Source organism: Eretmochelys imbricata, chromosome 3 (assembly GCF_965152235.1).
Source record: "Eretmochelys imbricata isolate rEreImb1 chromosome 3, rEreImb1.hap1, whole genome shotgun sequence".
NCBI lineage: Eukaryota > Metazoa > Chordata > Testudines > Cheloniidae > Eretmochelys > Eretmochelys imbricata.
The window spans coordinates 36,971,794-36,993,799 of NC_135574.1; the positions used below are offsets into that span (position 1 = coordinate 36,971,794).

The 22,006-nt window shown below is 42.4% G+C and overlaps 1 protein-coding gene across 4 annotated transcripts in view; it reads left to right on the forward strand.

The window, feature by feature from the left end:
- The window catches only part of MYT1L (myelin transcription factor 1 like), a 153,058-nt gene that overhangs the window by 98,049 nt on the left and 33,003 nt on the right, over window positions 1-22,006 (forward strand). For all 4 annotated transcript variants that reach the window (XM_077811565.1, XM_077811567.1, XM_077811563.1 and 1 more), the window contains exon 14: window positions 14,124-14,186. In XM_077811565.1, coding sequence (XP_077667691.1) covers window positions 14,124-14,186 — 63 coding nt within the window. The remainder of the gene's footprint in view (window positions 1-14,123; window positions 14,187-22,006) is intronic.

Genomic DNA, 22,006 nt, shown 5'->3' on the forward strand with positions numbered 1-22,006 from the left:
ATAGCAAAAGTGAGAATGCAAGAAACCATAAACAAAAGCAATGCGACTTATATGCTGGCAGCATAAGGAGGACTGCATAAGACAATATTGACACAGTAACTGTGAACAGGGCAGTCAGACCAAATTTAAGAACAATGCACAACTAAGGATTGGGAGAGCAACCACTCTAAATGGGAGGGAAAGATATGTCAAGACACCAGCACATAATATATGTAATAGGTGGATTGCTGTGAGTACACATATTGGTTTATAATTTAAGTTTTAATATTTTATTATAAATAAAGTTAATAGAGTTATAGAGTTCCTGGTCTTCCACATTTACCAGACAGGACCAGGGAGAGCTTAATAACAGAGGAACTTCCCAGTCAGAGAGTTTTCTAGTTACTGTTTAAGGCATGCCTCTTTATGTTTATGTTCTCATGCTACATATGTACTGTGCCATTCACCTTTTGGGAACTAGATTCAAATCCTTTTCAGGTTACAAGTAAAAACATCTGCAGTCTTACCTTATTAGAATTTGAATCACAGAACCACCAGAGATTTAGACTGAAATACTAGGGATGTTTGAGGTGTATGGGATTTTCAAAGTTCTGGGCCCAATCCTCCATGTGCTAAAAGGATCATGCCTTCCCTTGCAACACTTGCAAAATTTGTTCACGCTACTTTTGGTCAAGTAGTTATTGCCAACCTCAGCATTTTTTTGCTAGTTTGGCTACTTTTGAGAGGCTTTGGTGCCAAAAAATCATGAATTGGCAACAGGCAACTTTGGAGGCTAAAAATGACTTTCTTGGGTGAAATTTGAGCAATTTTACTTAAAGCCCTGCTCTTGCCCAGTCCCTGTCTCTTTGCTACCACCTGGTGGTCTGTCAAATGAGCAGCCACCGAGGCACATACGCAGCTGGACCAAATCTGCCTCCTTCAGCCAGCAGAAACCACGCGGGAATATAGGAGCTGGAACTAAGGGTCCTGGGGAGGTGCTGCCGAACCCCCTGTCTTGAAGTGATTTCCATCAGATGCAGGATTTATAGTTGGGTTCAATGGCTCTTAGCACCCCCACTATAAAAATTGTTCCAGCCCCACTGCATGGGAACAGAGCCCCATCGGCCTCAGCAAAGCATGGCTTCAGTATGTATCCAGTCTGGCAGGGAGGCAGCCAGTGTGAAGATGGAGACAGGGGATAAATCCATAAGCGGCCCATGTGCAAGCAACAGTTGCTGCACAGTGCTGCCAACCTCTCTGATTTCTTATTAAATGGCAAAAATTTAGAAGCAAAGCAACACTTTAGGGTTACTTTTTGCATGTGATTGGCAAAAACCTGAGCTTTGTGGTTCACAACACAGTACTATTAGAGATCAAAGAACTTAGCTCCTGGTTATTCTGTAGTCCTCTAGGGTTGTGGACTACAGTCTATTCTTGAGTGCTCTGTCCAGTTTATATAATTCCCTCACTTTATAAATATTAAACTTTGACAAAACAGGAAGACTTTTAAAAATGAACATTTGGATTTACATGTATTGGGGCTGATTCACTGCCTGATGGCAGGAAGTCCACTCTGCAGGGAGCTCTACAGCTGGGCATTCCTGCCCCAAAGCTGGGCAGTGCTAGCTTGGGAGGAAGCATGGGCAGGGTGCCCAGGAAATGGGCTGATTTGCAACTTCTGTCTGGCAGCCTCCATAAGTGGGACACACAGAGGCTGTTTCACATTGGACACATACCATGCCTTTGGCTGCTGGCATGCTGGGCTGCACACCCTGGTGCTAGAGGCTAGCAGAATCGCACTAGCTGCTGGCATGCTATCAAGTCTCGGCCACTGGACAATGGGCAGCATGCAGGTATGGTGACTGAAGGCGCAGTAATATTTTTCTAAACAGATATATAATTAATTTTAAAAGCAGCATGTGTGCCTGTGTGTTCAAGTGCAGAGTTATAATAAATACCAGTGTGCCACGTTTTATCTTGCTTGTAGGAAAAATGATTTCAGTTTAATTAAAAAATGTATCATGTTCTGGCTCACCCACACATGCAGTGTAGGGAGCGCAACAAGTGTGTCATACTGGTAGCACCAGGAACTAAGGACATAGAACATAGGTGCAAAAAAAAATCATGTAATAAGTTACATTTTACTCAAAGAGGAGGAAATGCAGACAGTCATCCTCAACTTAGAACCATTCAGTTGCTGGAGATCTCTGGAAGCAAAGCCAGAAGGGAGAGAGAGAAGTCTCTCTTCAGAGATAGAAGAGCCAGAAAGCAGCTCAGTGGAGCCTCTCTGCCAAGATTACTTCAGTTTAAAGGCTGGACTAGCTCCACAGCCCTGACATGGCCCCACTATGGGTGGAAAGACTGGAGTAATTGGGTGGTGGCAAATCCTCCCACTCCACACTTCCTTCTACTCCTTGACCTTCCTCTGTTGCAATCTTCTCCTGCAGAGCTTGTCTCCATTCCACATTGGCTCTATTCATAGAATCATAGACTATCAGGGTTGGAAGGAACCTCAGGAGGTCATCTAGTCCAATCCCCTGCTCAAAGCAGGACCAATCCCCAACTAAATCATCCCAGCCAGGGCTTTGTCAAGCCTGACCTTAAAAACCTCTAAGGAAGGGAGATTCCACCACCTCCCTAGGTAACGCATTCCAGTGCTTCACCACCCTCCTAGTGAAAAAAAGTTTTTCCTAATATCCAACCTAGACCTCCCCCACTGCAACTTGAGACCATTACTCCTTGTTCTGTCATCTGCTACCACTGAGAACAGTCTAGAGCCATCCTTTTTGGAACCCCCTTTCAGGTAGTTAAAAGCAGCTATCAAATCCCCTCTCATTCTTCTCTTCTGAAGACTAAACAGCCCCAGTTCTCTCAGCCTCTCCTCATAAGTCATGTGCTCCAGTCCCCTAATCATTTTTGTTGCCCTCCGTTGAACTCTTTCCAATTTTTCCACATCCTTCTTGTAGTGTGGGGCCCAAAACTGGACACAGTACTCCAGATGAGGCCTCACCAATGTCGAATAGAGGGGAACGATCACGTCCCTCGATCTGCTGGCAATGCCCCTACTTATACATCCCAAAATGTCATTGGCCTTCTTGGCAACAAGGGCACACTGTTGACTCATATCCCACTTCTCGTCCACTGTAACCCCTAGGTCCTTTTCTGCAAAACTGCTGCCGAGCCATTCGGTCCCTCGTCTGTAGCGGTGCATTTGATTCTTCCGTCCTAAGTGCAGGACTCTGCACTTGCCCTTGTTGAACCTCATCAGATTTCTTTTGGCCCAATCCTCCAATTTGTCTAGGTCCCTCTGTATCCTATCCCTACCCTCCAGCATATCTACCTCTCCTCCCAGTTTAGTGTCATCTGCAAACTTGCTGAGGGTGCAATGCACACCATTCTCCAGATCATTAATGAAGATATTGAACAAAACCGGCCTGAGGACCAACCCTTGGGGCACTCCACTTAATACCGGCTGCCAACTAGACATGGACCATTGATCATGACCTGTTGAGTTCAACAATCTAGCCAGCTTTCTATCCACCTTATTGTCCATTCATCCAGCCCATACTTCTTTAACTTGCTGGCAAGAATACTGTGGGAGACCGTGTCAAAAGCTTTGCTAAAGTCAAGGAACAACACCTCCACTGCTTTCCCTTCATCCACAGAGCCAGTTATCTCATCATAGAAGGGAATTAGATTAGTCAGGCATGACTTGGCCTTGGTGAATCCATGCTGACTGTTCCTGATCACTTTCCTCTCCTCTAAGTGCTTCAGAATTGATTCCTTGAGGACCTGCTCCATGATTTTTCCAGGGACTGAGGTGAGGCTGACTGGCCTGTAGTTCCCAGGATCCTCCTTCTTCCCTTCTTTAAAGATGGGCACTACATTAGCCTTTTTCCAGTCATCTGGGACCTCCGCCGACCGCCATGAGTTTTCAAAGATAAAAAAAGCATTGAAAGCAGCTATCAAATCCCCCCTCATTCTTCTCTTCTGCAGACTAAATAATCCCAGTTCCCTCAGCCTCTCCTCGTAAGTCATGTGTTTTAGTCCCCTAATCATTTTTGTTGCCCTCCGCTGGACTCTTTCCAATTTTTCCACATCCTTCTTGTAGTGTGGGGCCCAAAACTGGACACAGTACTCCAGATGAGGCCTCACCAATGTCGAATAGAGGGGAACGGTCATGTCCCTCGAAATGCCGTTAGCCTTCTTGACAACAAGGGCACACTGTTGACTCATATCCAGCTTCTCATCCGCTGTAACCCCTAGGTCCTTTCCATTCCACACAGAGGAACTGCAGTGGTTCCAGTGCCAGGGGGCCCTCAGCATTGCAGAGACAGAGACAAGATTTTCCCTGTTATTCATTCATTCATATTCCACCACAAGATAATTTGGCTGCCTCTCTTTATTGTCCCCCTAAAGCACATTCTTTTAAGTGTCCTGACTCTCATGTTTCCCCCTGAGAGTGATACTCTCAATTTATACAAATGCAGATATCCCAGAATGTCTCATGCATTTATGATATCACTTATACCATTGCGTGCAATGAGACTTGTGATCTCTATAGTGTTCAGCAAAGAGGAGCTGCCAGGTAGATTTCACATAGGAGAAAACTCAATATTTAACATTTTAAAACTAATTTCTGAACTGAATGCTCCTCCCAGTTTCTAGAAATTCATCATCTAAATGTAAAATTCACTCAATTTTAATCTTGCAGTCAACCTTAATGATCCTATGATTTTAATAGGGCTCTGATTAAAAAGTACTTTTGCGGGTATATTTTGAACCCTAGAGCATATAACTAAGAGCTCAGGATCCACTGAAATATCCCTTTCCTGAATGCCTGTCTCACAGAGCTGATGTTGCATCTTGAATCCAGTTCAAGGGATTTTCAAAAAATGCCCATCCCTGGCCTAATTCTGCTCCCATTGAAGTTGATGGGAAAACTCCCTTTGACTTAAGTGAGAGAATAGTTCAGTACTGTGCACTTTTGAAAACCGTATTTGTGACTCTTGATGGTCAAGAAGAATAAGTACCACACTGATTCCAGGGTGACATAGTGTTTCCTTCTCTAATGCAGGTAGACTTCTGTGTAAAGGGCTGTAAATCCACCATCTTTAAGAAGCACTATAGTTCAGACACAAACACACAATTCAAACCTTACAGTAAATTCCACTTCCTCACTTGACAGCTCTTTTTCCTTTCTCTCTCACTTGTAGATTTCATTCAATGAACTGAAGAGGAAGTGTCATTAGGGCTTTGTTTCTGATTGCTACTATGCCTCAAAGAGCTTACAGTCTAGTTAGAGAAAATAAACAGTGTACAAACCCATCACAATGAGATTAGAAAAGCAGTGTGTTTTGGGTGCAGCTTCATGAGAAAAAAAGGTGTGTTCAGAACTCAAGTTAGCTAACTTGAGTCAATTAATGTGAGGTAAAATCACAAGGCAGTTTGTAATTTTCACACGAGTTAGCAGATCAGGTTAAAGACTATGGGGGAGCTTTGGGTTTACCGTGACCTGCTAACTTGTGTGAGAACTACAAGGTAACATAAGTTCAGAATACATTTTTCCCTAGTGAAGACATGGCCTTAGTGATAAAGCTAAGCATTATCACCCCTACTCAGCAAAGAACTTAAGCATGTTCTTAACTTTAGGCATGTGAATTCTGTGAGAGTACTAATGAGCTCAAGTAATGTGGTGAATCTGGGCCTGTTTTAGTAATTCCCTGATTTTTAATTGGATTTTTATTTTTAAAGAGACAGAGCATCTAGTGGTATCTCTGCTTTTAGGAGACACTGTTGGCACTGAGAGCAGGAAACTAAGTGATTTGGCTGGCATAGAGCTAGAACCCACTGAATTACTGAAGCTCAACTGAATCTCGCTCCAAAAGAGCCTTCATGTTTGAGGCATTGAGGAAGCCTGCATAAGCTGTGCCTCTTCTCTGGATAAATGAAACGTTTCAGTTTTCAGTTATGTCAATCCAGCCCTTACCATGTGTCATGAAATCTCTGAAAGAAAAAAATTTTAGAATGTGCATAGTGTACTGCAGATTAGCAGTATAATCCATGATTTAGGTCCATTGGCTAGAGGTGGTGTTACTAGTTTGGACAATCAGCTTTAAAAGAAGGACTCATCCAAATCTGCACAAAAGAATGAGGGAGAAAACTACTGAGGTCTCTTTCTGTTTTGTTTAGGAAAAAACTCTTTGCACCCTTGTGTAAGAAACTAGTTGGATAAACACTTGCTAAACTGCACATTAGTTTAAGAAAAACATCCATTAAGCTTAGCTTGTACATTCAGGGTCAAATTATTTCATTATTATTTGTAGTCAACTGAGCTGGCAGTACTCATCTTTTGTATTTTTTTAATTATTATGGGTCTTTTAAGTCCAAAACCAGTATTGGCTCCAGCTGTCCCAGTTTATTTAGCTGCCTTCACTGATGCTGGCAGCAGTTTCCTATAGCACCTCTAATGAATGGGATATTAAGATGTACTAGGTACATTCAGTCCACTGGACAAGCTTATTTGCTGGACGTACCTGGTATATTATTTTTCAGCAGTGAAGTGTCTAACATTGCTGGCATTATGTGGTCATAATTAGGTTTCAAATATCCTTAATCTTTTCCCTGCTGAGAATAGTTTAAATTTTCTGTAATGAAGTAATTCTGTGATTTTGAAGACTAAAATAAACTTCTGTTGCACCTTCTGATTACATTCCTTTTTAAGTACTACAGGCAAGTTATATGATCCTTTTTCCACTTGTTTGGAGTTTGATTTTCAGAGGGGCTTTGCCCCAACCTCCTTTTGTATGTGAACATATAAGCCCTATGCACAGTGTTTTTAAGCATTAATGCTTGCACATGCAGTTGATAGAGTCAAACTTCTACATATTCTAGTATTAGTGCTTGTAAAATGAATGTGCAGATGTTTGCATGCCCCTGGTTTCTGAAAATTAGGATCCATAATTTTAATGGTCCAAGGGATTTGTAAATATCTGCTTATATAATCTACTTGAAATACAAATTAAAATTTAGTACATTTAGACCAGAATAAGCTTATCATAGAGTCATAGAAGATTAGGGTTGGAAGAGACCTCAGAAGGTCATCTAGTCTAACCCTCTGCTCAAAGCAGGACCAACCCCAACTAAATCATTCCAACCAGGGCTTTGTCAAGCCGGGCCTTAAAAACTAAGGATGCAGATTCCACCACCTCCGTAGGTAACCCATTCCACTACTTCACCTTGTGAAATAGTTTTTCCTAATATCCAACCTAGACCTCCCCCACTGCAGCTTGAGACCATTGTTCCTTGTTCTGTCATCTGCCACCACTGAGAACAGCCTAGCTCCATCCTCTTTGGAACTCCACTTCAGGTAGTTGAAGGCTGCTATTAAATCCCCCCTCAGGCTTCTTTTCTGCAGACTAAATAAGCCCAGTTTCCTCAGCTTCTCCTCAAAAGTCATGTGCCCCAGCCCCCTAATAATTTTTGTTGCCCTCTGCTGGACTGTCTCCAATTTGTCCACATCCTTTTGGTAGTGGGGGATGCACCCAAAAACTGGACACGGTACTCCAGATGAGGCCTCACCAATGTTGAATAGAGGGGAACGATCACGTCCCTCGATCTGCTGGCAATGCTCCTATTAATGCAGCCCAATATGCTGTTCACTTTCTTGGCAATGAGGGCACACTGTTGACTCATATCCAGCTTCTCATCCACTGTAATCCCCAGGTTCTTTTCTGCAGAACTGCTGCTTAGCCAGTTGGTCCTCAGCCTGTAGCAGTGAATGGGATTCTTCCGTCCTAAGTGCAGGACTCTGCACTTTTTCCTGTTGAACCTCATCAGATTTCTTTTGGTCCAGTCCTCCAATTTGTCTAGGTCACTCTGGACATTATCCCTACTCTCCAGTGTATCTACCTCTCCCCTCAGCTTAGTGTAATCTGCAAACTTGCTGAGGGTGCAATCCATCCCATCATCCAGATCATTAATGAAGACGTTGAAGAAAACCGGCCCCAGGACCAACCCCTGGGCACCCCACTTGATACCGGCTGCCAACTAGACATCGAGCCGTTGATCACTACCTGTTGAGCCCGACGATCTAGCCAGCTTTCTGTCCACCTTATAGTCCATTCATCCAATCCATACTTTTTTAACTTGCTTGCAAGAATATTGTGGAAGACTGAATCAAAAGCTTTGCTAAAGTCAAGGTATATCATGTACATCCCTTTCCCCATATCCACAGATCCAGTTATCTCATCATAGAAGGCAATCAGAATTGCCCTTGGTGAATCCATGTTGACCGTTCCTGATCACCTTCCTCTCCTCCAAATGCTTCAAAGTAGATTCCTTGAGGACCTGCTCCATGACTTTTCTGGGAACAGAGGTGAGGCTGACTGGTCTGTAGTTCCCTGGATTCTCCTTCTTCCCTTTTTAAAAGATGGGCACTATGTTTGCCTTTTTCAAATCATCCAGGACCTCCCCAGATCACCATGAGTTTTCAAAAACAATGGCCAATGGCTCTGCAATCACATCAGCCAACTCCCTCAGCAACCTCGGATGCATTGCAAAAGCCCATGGACTTGTGTATATCCAGCTTTTCTAAATAGTTCTTAACCTGTTCTTTCACCACTGAGGGCTGCTCACCTCCACCCCATACTGTGCTGCCCAGCGCAGCAGTCTGGGAGCTGACCTTGTCTGTGAAGACTGAGGCAAAAAAAGCATTCAGTACTTCAGTTTTTTCCATATCATCTGTCACTAGGTTGCCTCCCCCATTCAGTAAGGGTCCCACACTTTCCCTGACCTACTTCTTGTTGCTGTAGACACCTGTAGAAACCCTTCTTGTTACCCTTCGCATCCCTTGCTAGCTGCAACTCCAGTTGTGCTTTGACCTTCCCAATTACACCCTTCCATACTTGAGCAATATTTTTATATTCCTTCCTAGTCATCTGTCCAAGTTTCCACTTCTTATAAGCTTCCTTTTTGTGTTTAAACTTACCGACAATTTCTCTGTTAAGCCAAGCTGGTCGCCTGCCATATTTGCTATTCTTTCTGCACATCAGGATGGTTTGTTCCTGCACCTTCAATAAGGCTTCTTTAAAATACAGCCAATTCTCTTGGACTCCTTTTCCCCTCATATTAGCCTCCCAGGGGATCCTGCCCATCAGTTCCCTGAGGGAGTCAAAGTCTGTTTTTCTGATTTTCTGATTCATTAAATCTCTGTGCATAAGCTACACAAACATTATAGTGCTGAAATCAGTATATGAAAGACCTTTCTAAAAGCATACAGCCTTGTCTACATGAGAAAGCTGAACTGGTTTAACTAAAGGTGTGATTTCAAACTGATTTAGTTAGATTGGTACAAACTGCTGTGTGAACACTCTTAGTTCAGTTCAGTTGAAGACTTATTTTGGTTTAGCTTATGTCGATTAGGAGTCAGTTTAAGTTAAACTCATATAAGCCACTCTTCCATCGAAATAAGTGTCCAAATGGGGGTATGCAAGGGTTTAACTTCAAGAAAAAGATTAGTGCTGCTTACAAATCCTGTTAGTTAAGGGCAAATCATACCTGCCTTTGGAGATACCCTGTGGGAGAGTAAGAAAAGGCCCTGGAAACTCACCGTGTGCCATTTCTATCATATTGCACCCTCAGGGAGAGGGGATAGAGGGTCTATGGAGAAGGCTTTGGCCTCCCAACCCTGCTGATCTCTTGGATAAATGAGGAAGGGAACGCTAGGTTCCACGGGCAGCTCTAGTGGGGAAGCTGGATGGATCTGCGCTCTCCTATCTCACCTAAGTGGAGGGGACATTCACAGCCTAAGTCTGAAGACACTTTCATCCCAAACATTTAACTAATGGGATAATGATGGGCCCACTCCCATGGGATGGTATTGTTAGGGGGCTGATCTAGATTCCATTGAAATAATTGACTCTGACAGGAAGAGAAACTGACCAAAGTACAGTGGCTGTGATACCTGTGAAAAAAGAGGACACCCTGAAAGAATAATAGTAGTGCCTAGCCCTTATTTGGTGCTTTTTATTTGCCAGTCTCAAAGCACTTTACAGAAGAAGTATGTCTCCATACATGAATTTTATAGATGGGGAAACTGAGGCACAGATTGATGAATTGACTTTCCCAAGGTAATTCAGGCCAGTGTCTGAGCCAAGAGTAGAACCCAGATCTCCTGAGCCCAGTTCTCTAAATTAAAAAAATTAAATATTTAGAAATAAGGTATTTAAATGGGATTATTTTTAATCCTGTTCATTAATCATTTAATGTTTTAAACTTAAAATGTCCACTATCTAAAACAATTACACACTCCAGAATGTGTGTGCTAGTTATCTGTGTCTGGTATGAGGCATGGGGAGAGCCCCCAAATTGTGTTACTGTTGAGTAAGGAACTTGCAGCCTAACGTAGGGCCAAACTCTCACCTCCATCCGAGCATCCCCAGTAACTTTAGTGGGGATACACAAATGCAGCCTCGAGCAGAATTTGGCCTTTAATTGCTTACAACTTAGCAAGAATAAGGTGAGATAGGTTTTCATATCATACCGAGATATCATCATTTGATTTATTATTTGTATCACAGCATTGTTTATAGGTCTCAGCCAAGATCAGGATCACTGTGTGCCTGGTGCTGTACAAACACATAAGAACCAATAGTGCTTAATACAATAGTTTACAAAATAGATAGCCCCTTCCCATGCAGAATTCTTGTGCAGGACCCAGTTTTTATGCTACACCCAGTACTTGCCCAAGTCCAAGGGGGACCTGTTAGCATTTCCAGCCTTGAATACACCAAGTAAAGCATGTCTGGGCATGGGAGAAGGCATCTCCTGCCTGCCTTCCTTCCTTCCCTTTCCCATGTATGCATGAGTCCTGGGAAGAGCTGGATAGCCTGTATTACAAGGTAACACTTTTACACTTTTAACACAAGGTATACACAGGTAACACTTTTTCTGGAAGTGTAGGAAGATTGCTTGTGAGCATTATATGTGAACCTCCTCTCTCTAAAGATATAGGATGGGATTTGAAAATGTGTACAGTGCTGGTCTAATTCAGTTCCTGTTGACTTCAGTAGAAGCAGAGTTAGGCCAGCACTGAAAATCCATCACACTTTTTCTCCTGGTTTTTGCAGGCAGCATCTCCAACCACCACTATCTGAGTAATATATTGCCGTCCTGCTCACCCAGAGTTGTTCTGGTTCTAAGAAAATTACTTGAGTGCAATAAACCTATGATATTCCACAGGTTCTTAGCACATATAGATTGCTGACATCTTTATTCATAAGCTCTTTCCTATGAAGTGAATAGAAAGAAGTGAAGTTTTACACAAATGAATTTTCATAGGGCATGTCTACACTACAGACTTAAGTCGACCTATGTTAGTAATTACTGTGGTGGCTGATAGCCACACTACCCTCTTTCTGTTGCTGGTGCATGTCCTCCCCTTGAGCGCTTCCACCAACTGAAGAGGGGCAGTGTGGGGGAGGGGCTGAGAGCCAGAGCTCTCAGCTCCGCATGGCTCCTCACCGGGATCCCAGTTGCCCCCAGGCTCTTGACTCCCTGACCCCAGCTGGGAGTAGGGGGGCAGCCGCCCGGCTTCTTGCCTTCCTGTTCCCCTTCAGGAGCAGGGGGCAGCCGCCCGGGCTTCTTGCTTCCCTGAGCGGGGAGCCAGGTGGGCCAGCTTTCTTGTCAATTTCAGGGCTCTAGCCAACAGCCAGTGTAAAGGATGCTGTGTCTATACAGACATTGTGTCGCCCTAATTACACCGACATCAAACCTACGCCTCTCGTGGAGGTGGAGTTATTATGTTGGGGTAGTAGGGCACTCTCAGTTCTCCCAGCACTCTAAAAAACCCACCTCAATAAGGGGCATAGCTTCCAGCACTGGGGCACTGTCTACATTGGCACTTTACAGCGCTGCAACTTGCTGTGCTCAGGGGGAGTGTTTTTTCACACCCCTGAATGAGAAAGTTGCAGCGCTGTTAATTGCCAGTGTAGACAAGCCCTGACATAATTAGATTGACATAAGCTGCCTTACATCAACCTAATTGTGTAGTATAGACCAGGCCAGAGCCTCAATTTTCAACTACTTTGAAACTTAAACATTAATAGTTTCTGAAAAATAGCATTCTGTAAAGAACATCTGTAGCAGGATGAATCAGTTTGAAAAGTTTCATTCTCTTCCCTTTATTTATGAAGGGGGAAAAGAGCTTCATTTAATGTATAATATGTTTGCTATGTATTCACTTTTTGCCATTAATACAGTAGTTTTTTTAAAAATCCAGTTGTATGCCAAATACTGGTTCTCGTTACATGAAATTGCTTCATGGATAAATTAAGGATGCTTTAATTAGTTATAGTTTTCAGGAATATTATGTGAATTAATAATATATCTAAAATATACATTTGTTTATTATGAGGAATGCTTCTATTTATTAAAGACTCAGAAAATATAGAAGAATTTATCTGAATAGTAACTGAAACCAAAGCAACTGAAGTGGTTGCAATTCACCCTGTTATTTTGTTGCAAGTCTGTGTATGGACACTTGTTTCAGAAAAAGAACTCCCTGTTCTATGTATGCTGATTTTTTACTAATTTAAATTTCAATTACAGTACACTGAAATTGGACAATTTTAATCTAAAACTCTATTTTCTACACATAAACTGGAATCGGAATAACTAAAGGTGTGATTTACAACTTCTTTAGTGATTTCTGTTTCAGTTCCTGTGTAAATGTGTCCTGAAAGTCCATCAAAAACAAAATCCTTCTGCTGGCCACTTGTTTTATTTCTGGTTGTATCATCTCTCGTTGCTTGCCTGTTCATCACTATCACAGTCAGTTAATTCACTGCCAGGTGCAGAGTGTATCCCAACTCCAGTTAATAGAAGCTCTAATTTAATTTGTGTCCCTGTGGATTGTGCCAAATACCCTTGAACCTTCAGTCCTATGATGCTCCACAACAGACGGAGGTGATTTTGAGCTCCACAGAAATTTAATTTCAGCCTTACGGGGCATAGGAGTTCCAGAACACTGAAGTTCCTGGTTATTTGAATATTTGAGTTTATGAAGGTTTTAGATTTCCCCAGAAACCTTTGTGAGAAAGGGCTTATCTGTATGAGTTTAGGCCTCCATTCAGGAAAGCACTTAAGCATGTGCTTAACTGGGGAGATCAGACTTAAGCACACTGAGACTTAAACAATGCTTCAACACTTGCCTGAATAGTGATGCTTTCCCGAATTGAATTCTTAAAGAACAGTTAGAAGTCCAGAAATGCACAAACTTAGTGTGTCTTGGAAATATATAGTATTTGTCTGATTGTATTACATAAAGTAGTTTCGCTTCTCTTCTTTTAATTTCATTACACTTGTAGTAGTAGTTAATATGTCTTATGAGATCAAGTCCAGAAGTTCAAATACACACAGTTTATTTTAATTAAACTTTCTAATTTAATTTATTCTGTAGCGTACATGCCTGTCTTCTCTGTGTAGAACCTTTTTCTATATTCATTAAAATACTGTACAGTCATTAGAAATTCTCCAGGACATGATTACATGAATGGCTCTTTTGTCCAGTTTGTTTGTTAGTTAGATTGCAATTTGACCACAAGAGGGCAGTATTCTTTTTTCCCCTCTTGCCTGCATTCCTGGCCTTTCTCAGAGGCTTTTCCTCTAGTAAAAAGAGATCAGGTTGTATGAGACTGCGTGCAGTGGGCTACAGCAATAACCATACTTGGTAGCAGGATGCCCAACATGTAAAGTTATCCTTGTTTTAGTAAATGGAAATACAACACAGGCCTGACCTGTTTCAATATTCAGTGGCTGTGGTGAGGTGACAGCTGGCTGCTGCTAATTAGCTGCGGAAATGCCTTGCTCATCTTCTAATGCCAGCGTTGGCCAGATGCTGTCTGAGTGGGGAGGTGACCTGGAAGCAAACAGCTTTCTGCTTGCGAGTAAAGAGAGCTTTTCCACCCTCTGCTTTGGGATTAAGCTCTGAGGAGGCAGAGCCAAAGAAGCCCGCAGGGGTCTCCCTGGCTGGCACCTGTGGAAACGACATCCCAAGCAGGGAGTTTTTGATGGGCAATTAATGTATGGGTTTTCTTTCTTCCAAGGAAATTACTCCATTTAATATTTTTTAAAATTTATTTTAGGTGTCCCACCCCTGGTTGCGATGGCTCTGGGCACATTACTGGGAATTATGCTTCACATCGAAGGTATGTAAAGAGAGTTTTTGGTCTTTAAGTCATGTATGTTTCAATTGGATAACAAAATGGGAAAGGGACCTGGGGTGCGGGGAGCGCGAATCTGTCACCTGTGCCTGATTAAACTTTTATTATCATTTGCATGAGGTGCTGAGGGAAATGCTGCATTTATAGATCGATGTAACAATAGTATCTTCCCATTCCCAGAAGAGGAGATACTATGGTAGTATAGTAACTAGGGAGTGGTAGATGCTGAGTAGTTAGTGCCACCTCTTTTATGTGTATGAAGTTCAGTAAGGTGAGAAAAGCTGCTTTATATTTAGTAACAGGAATGTACCCGATGATGTCTGGCCCAGGGTTAGTAGGATAGCCAATTCCTGCTCCTATTAAAGTTAATGCTATTGGGCCTGATTATCTGCTCACATAGGTGCAAACCAGCAGGAACTCTGTTGAAGCCAGTAGAGGTACAGCAGTGTAAAACTGGTGTAAGTGAGAAAAATAGTTTAAAACCAAAACATCATTGAAACACAGACAGGAAGGAATCTGCCACCGCATTCGGTTCAGGACAAATGACAACTAAATCACAATAATGATTAAATTCCCTTTAAAAATAATTTAATTTCAAAAATAAAGATTACCTTAAAAAAGACAAGGTGTAAAATGTTTAAAATCACCTAAGTGAGTTAGGAGCCTAAATCACATTTTCAAAAGTGACCGAGGGCCAGATTTTAAAGGTATGTGGGCACCTAATGATGCAGATAAGCGCCTTATAGGATTTAAAAGTCTAGTTGCTCTTTAAAAATTCCACTAGGGACCTAGCTGCATCTTTTGGCGCCTAAGTACATTTAAAAATCTGGCTTTTAGGGATTTAGGGTCTAAATCTCATTGAAAGTCAATAAGAAAGGCCAGACCTTCACTAGGAATTTACATTGTTATAGCTACATCTCTCAGGGGTGTGAAAAATCCACACCCCTGAGAGACGTAGTTAAACTGCCCTAACCCGTGGTGTAAACAGAATTATTCTGTCGACCTAGCTACCACCTCTCGGGGCTCTGGATTACCTATACCGGGGCAGTAGTGACTACACTGAAGTCACTATCTTTGAAAACTCGTGGCGAACCGGGGAAGTCCCGGATGACTGGAAAAAGGCTAATGTAGTGCCAATCTTTAAAAAAGGGAAGAAGGAGGATCCTGGGAACTACAGGCCAGTCAGCCTCACCTCAGTCCCTGGAAAAATCATGGAGCAGGTCCTCAAAGAATCAATCTTGAAGTACTTGCATGAGAGGAAAGTGATCAGGAACAGCCAGCATGGATTCACCAAGGGAAGGTCATGCCTGACTAATCTAATCACCTTTTATCATGAGATTACTGGTTCTGTGGATGAAGGGAAAGCAGTGGATGTATTGTTTCTTGACTTTAGCAAAGCTTTTGACACAGTCTCCCACAGTATTCTTGTCAGCAAGTTAAGGAAGTATGGGCTGGATGAATGCACTATAGGGTGGGTAGAAAGCTGGCTAGATTGTCGGGCTCAACGGGTAGTGATCAATGGCTCCATGTCTAGTTGGCAGCCGGTGTCAAGTGGAGTGCCCCAGGGGTCGGTCCTGGGGCCGGTTTTGTTCAATATCTTCATAAATGATCTGGAGGATGGTGTGGATTGCACTCTCAGCAAATTTGCGGACGATACTAAACTGGGAGGAGTGGTAGATACGCTGGAGGGGAGGGATAGGATACAGAAGGACCTAGACAAATTGGAGGATTGGGCCAAAAGAAATCTGATGAGATTCAATAAGGATAAGTGCAGGGTCCTGCACTTAGGACGGAAGAATCCAATGCACCACTACAGACTAGGGACCGAATGGCTAGGCAGCAGTTCTGCGGAAAAGGACCTAGGGGTGACAGTGGACGAGAAGCTGGATATGAGTCAGCAGTGTGCCCTTGTTGCCAAGAAGGCCAATGGCATTTTGGGATGTATACGTAGGGGCATAGCGAGCAGATCGAGGGACGTGATCGTCCCCCTCTATTCGACATTGGTGAGGCCTCATCTGGAGTACTGTGTCCAGTTTTGGGCCCCACACTACAAGAAGGATGTGGATAAATTGGAGAGAGTCCAGCGAAGGGCAACAAAAATGATTAGGGGTCTAGAACACATGACTTATGAGGAGAGGCTGAGGGAGCTGGGATTGTTTAGCCTACAGAAGAGAAGAATGAGGGGGGATTTGATAGCTGCTTTCAACTACCTGAAAGGGGGTTCCAAAGAGGATGGCTCTAGACTGTTCTCAATGGTAGCAGATGACAGAACGAAGAGTAATGGTCTCAAGTTGCAGTGGGGGAGGTTTAGATTGGATATTAGGAAAAACTTTTTCACTAAGAGGGTGGTGAAACACTGGAATGCGTTGCCTAGGGAGGTGGTGGAATCTCCTTCCTTGGAAGTTTTTAAGGTCAGGCTTGACAAAGCCCTGGCTGGGATGATTTAACTGGGAATTGGTCCTGCTTCAAGCAGGGGGTTGGACTAGATGACCTTCAGGGGTCCCTTCCAACCCTGATATTCTATGATTCTATGATTCTATGACTACAGCAGTAATGGTACCGCTGTGCCACTGTAGCATTTTAAGTATGCACAAGCCCTTAGGCTCCTATGTGTCTAAGTCACTTTTGAAAATGGGTCTTAGGCACCTGTGTCACTTAGGTGCTCTATTACTGACCTTTTGATTTTAACGGAAAAAGCACAACAATCTAAATGTACAGTAGCATTTTTTAAAGATCTTGAACAGCAGGTTGGAAAACTCTAACTCTGCTGGGTAAGGGAGTTGCATCAGATGGTTTTTTAATGTTTCATTAGCACAGATAACCTAAATCGGAGGCAGGGGAATGAAGATCAGAACAATACAGAGAGCAAAGGAGCTCAAATCATATAGAACTAAATAACGGGAAGGGCACATAGCAGTTGACACTGTTGTAATGTACACACAAAAGTAAATACCAAAGAGCTCTTAAATTCAGATTAGTATGAAGATTGGTATTAAGGCGCTGTGCCAAATCACTTGCCCCCAAACTTCCTGAATCTGCTAATGCAATTTTGAGGTTCTTTTGCATCATGGTACAAGTGAGAGCAAGTGTCTTGTGGCCAGTCTCAGAAGTCATCTAGTCAGTTTGAGAAAAAAGAAAGGAATTAATAACACTGAATGAAATTCAGGGGACTATGAAGAGGTTGTGGGGGAAGAGAATATACCTCAACCCACAGAAAAGGCACAAGGCAACTCTGCCTCGCTTCTGTGACTTAATCCAGCCCTGAAAATAAGGACTATGATCCCTGTGTTAATTCTGTTCAAGTGTTTGTGGCCTTTGGTCTGCTTAAATTTGAATCCAGTAGCCCTACCCCACCACCAAGCCCCTATCCACAATGGGCTATTGTGAGCTGTAGCTCATTCTGTGTGTGTGCATTGTTGTATTAATGTCGAGGGAATAAAAGGGCCCAAAGAGTTAAAGGTGTTAATATAACCCAGTCAGTGTCCAACATTAAACAGTCTCAAACAAGATTCAGGGTTTGGTATAGAGCAGTGGTTCTCAACCTTTCCAGACTTCTGTGCCCCTTTCAGGAATCTGATTTGTTTTGCATACCCCAAGTTTCACTTGACTTAAAAACCACTTGCTTACAAAATCAGACATAAAAATACAAAAGTGTCACAGCATGCTATTACTCAAAAAATGCTTACTTTCTCATTTTATCTGTATAAAAATTTTAGTTTGTACTGACGTTGCTAGTGCTTTTTATATAGGCTGTTGTAAAACTAGGCAAATATCTAGATAAGTTGATGTACCCCCTAGAAGACCTCTGCGTACCCACAGGGGTACGTGTACCCCTGGCTGAGAGCCACTGGTAGAGAGACCTCAGCCTGATTAGTGCAAATGTTATGCCTCAGGGTTTGTCGGCGAGCGGGATTGAACCGGGGATCTCTGGAGCTTAGTGCATGAGCCTCTACCGCATGAGCTAAAACCTGACTGGCTGTTAGCTCAGCATGTAGAGCAGACTCATTTTATCTCTCTCTTTAAGTAGTCTCGGTGCCACTAGATGGGACAGAACACCCCACCCAGAAGGTGTGTGGGTTACACAAACACATAATTAAAAATCCTTTTAACCTTTAAATAAAGATACAAAAGAGAATGAAAAACAGTTAAAGCATCTGAAATGTAAAGTACAATATTAAATAAGGCTTTCATTTTAACAACATCCTTGTTCCCTTTCTCTTTAGCTGGAAAGAGTTGTTAGAAGGAAAACCTCCCTTGTTTAACAGTCTTTTAGGAGATATCAGAGATGGAGGCAACTGTCCTTTTGAAGAAAATAGAAGTTAGTTCCAATGGGCTAGAGCTGTTGTTATTGTTGTTAAAGTCCGATCCTGTTTCCTTTAAGACAAACACACACAACAGGAGAAAGAAAAGAACAGCAAAGATAGAAAATGCAGCATCTCTCTCTGGTCTTGACTCTCACTTGCAACCTCACTGCTGGAAAAACACAGGCGCAGCACATGGCCTTATCAGCCACTCCGAGACCTGGCAAACTTGTACCAGCATTGGGCTGTTTGGGCACTGCATTTAGTTGTCCTCTCTGGTCACAGGCCAAGAGCAATATATGTAGTCTTGGCCAGCTAAGCCAGACTTTATTAGACAGAAGGAGAAAGGAGAGAGAGAGGAAAAAGAAGAAATAAGGTAGGGAAGGGAAAGGACACATGTGGGGAGGGGGAGTACAAAGTCTCACATCCAAGGTGATATTTGGGACTTAGCTAAAGCTGGTGGAGGTGGCAATGTCATCTGGCTTACTCTCTCTGGCCCGGTCTGGTCAGGATATATTTCAGGATTAGGATGAAGAAGGTCGGGGGTCCCAGAAGATGGTGGAAGTGGCAGCCATAATGGTGAAGCTCACTCATTACCCTTCTCTCATTTTTCAGTCAGGCAGAATTGCAGTTTGTTGGCATTTTCCTCAAAGTCTTTTTTTTTAGGACCCCATAAGGAAGTGATGGTTGGAATAGACCATCCTCTCCTTATTTTGCCCCTGAATTAGGCCTAGTTTCCAACTCACTGATTTTGGTTCACGGATTTCTTGTTCCATCCTTTTCTTGTGTATCAAGCATGATCTCAACCTGGCCCTTGAGTTATATCAGGAGACCTTTTTTTTTTTTAACTAATTCAACGTTTGTTGCTATAGGTTATTGTGACATTTTATAAACTTTCAGTCACTTTTCACAGCTGAGTTCACAATAATGGTAAGTGTGTAGGCCCAGTTATTACAATAGCAGTCATCCTATGTGCCTCTTCTACCACCCCCCACCCTTCCTGATTAAATCACTGTGATTCTACTGAATGAAGGCCATTAGCAGCCCTCAAGGCCTGAGTGAACATCGCCAACAGTGAACAATATTGGCATTGTTTAGGAAGTTGCATGAGGGAGAAAAAATCATACAGGTGTGAGCCTGTAACAGCGAAGTGTCCCTGTGCCCTAGCTGTTCTAGGCAACTCTGTTTACAGCATGGTATACACATGGTGAGTTGCACAAGGCCACACACCTGCTGGCAAGAACAGAGGAAAGGCTGAGACCACAGTCCACCATCTCCCTGCCCCGTTTAACAAGGACTAGACAGTCAGAGTCCTGGGCAGGACTGGGGTGTTAATGATTCTGGTCTACTTTTTTAAGGGACACTACTGTTCTGGTTGGGGATAGACCCATCCCAGCTTTCTGCTACCAGCAGGCAGCCATCTGCTCTTTGAAGGAGCAGAAGAGGATTAACTGGCAAATGGTCTGGCTAGATAAAATGCAATCCATTTACCAGACAAGCTGCTGTGCATTCAGCATCCCACTCAGCCTGGACCAATCTGCTCCCATTTTAGTGCTGTCATACCTGCTGCCTCTGGGTCTTGAAACTACTTCCCTTTCCTTGCGCTTCCAACAGCCACCTTCACTTAAATCTCTCCTTTAAACACACTTCTTCAGTGTTTACATTTGGCTTACAATTGGACACATTTACAAGAGTCCTGGGATTAATCTGGAATTTTATGCTATGTGTGGGAGGTAATCCAATACTTTATGGTGTACCTGGAGGAAGGAAATAGGTGCTTTACAGTGCTACTGGGATTTATCCAGTGCTTTGTGTTTCTAACCTGTTCTGTTTTCCTAATTTATATTAGATAGGTGCATTTGACAATATTTTCCTTAATTTTTATAGAGTCCCAGCACCCAAAGGGACTCAAAATAAATAATATAATGTACTTACTTGATCTGGAATTTGTCCAGTCATTAGGATTAACACACCTACTCCTTTGAAAAGGACCATGGGGTCTTCAGTGACCACCAGGCTCCAGGACCTTGGTTTTGTATCTTGTGGAAGAAAGCACTACCAGCACCATATCCTGAGCACCAGGCTGGAGTGCTGGCATTGCACTCAGAGGGAGACATCCTATCTACTCTGAGTCTCCATTTCCCACAACCACCTTGTTTTTCATTGGAGGTTTCTCATCTAGCACATCATTCTTCATTTTTGAGATCACAGCCTATGAGCTGCCCAAGACCCTTACTACTGACTAGTAAAAGTATATTGATAAAAGAATTAATGAACTGGTAACCTGTAAGAATGGTTATATATCATGGACTTTTAGTATGTCTATAACCAGTATTTCTGATTCTCTCCTGGAAAATTAGCACTACTTTCCTCCTGTTTAGATCTCATTAAGTAACACTTCTTTTTAGACTATACCTGATACAATGATGTGAAACCCTTTTAGTACAAGAACATTTCAATGACATAGTGCTATCTTAACTGACTGCCAAAATGTCTGGGTGACAAGGTGGGAGAAGTAGAATCTTTTATTGGACCAACAATTGGACAAGCTCTTGAGGTTCCATAGGGCTCTTCTTCAGGTCTGGGTATCATTTGTGTTGCAGATAGCTGCTGTATAACAAACTCCTGAATTTGAAGACAAATGTAGCCCTGGTTTAACCCTGTGCAACTCCATTTTAATCAATGAAGCCATTCAGGCCCTTGAAGATGTTGAAGTTAAACTTGCATACATCAGGGCTGAATTTGGCCTGTCATCCTGTGTTTATTTTATGAGGAGTTAGTTTGACATGAAAAAATGAAATAAATATGTATACTCTGTAATAGCTTTTGGTTGTAATAGGATAAAAAATTAAAACAAAGGCTCATATTTGTCATGTGTTTTCTTAATGAATCTGCTCTCCAAGGAAAATAAATAAATCATACACCCAGAACTATGTATTTAAAAAGGTACTAAAGAACCTGAAAGGTCTTCGAATTTACTAACATATTATAGTGCCAAAAAAAGGTATTGAATCATGAATCAAGGCATAAACGGTTCATTCTGATTTTGTGATGAAAGCCGCACACAAATTTCACAAGCGCACATAGCTGTATATCTAGTATAAAGTATTTTGCTTTCCTAGGCAATTCCTCTAACAGTCCAGCTTTCAGATACAACAAGAGACAGGATTTGTCACACACATGATCAGCATCAGTATCATTGATGGGTTACTTCTTCCACACAAGTTGGAACATTCAGAATTTTTCTTGAAAAGGAAAGTAGTAGTCTCTCTTCAGCAAACAGAAGCCAAGATGTAGGAAGAATGTGACATATGTTTGTATAATGCTCAGCACAATGGGGTCACCATCAGCATGGGTGCTATTGCAGTATACATAATAAATAACAACACCATATAACCGGCAACCTAGATAATTCTGAAAAAACAAATTGAACCCGAACTTCTGGCAAAATTCTTCTCTGAGCTATAATTGTAGTAAAGGCAGAATTACTCCACTCAGGTCAGT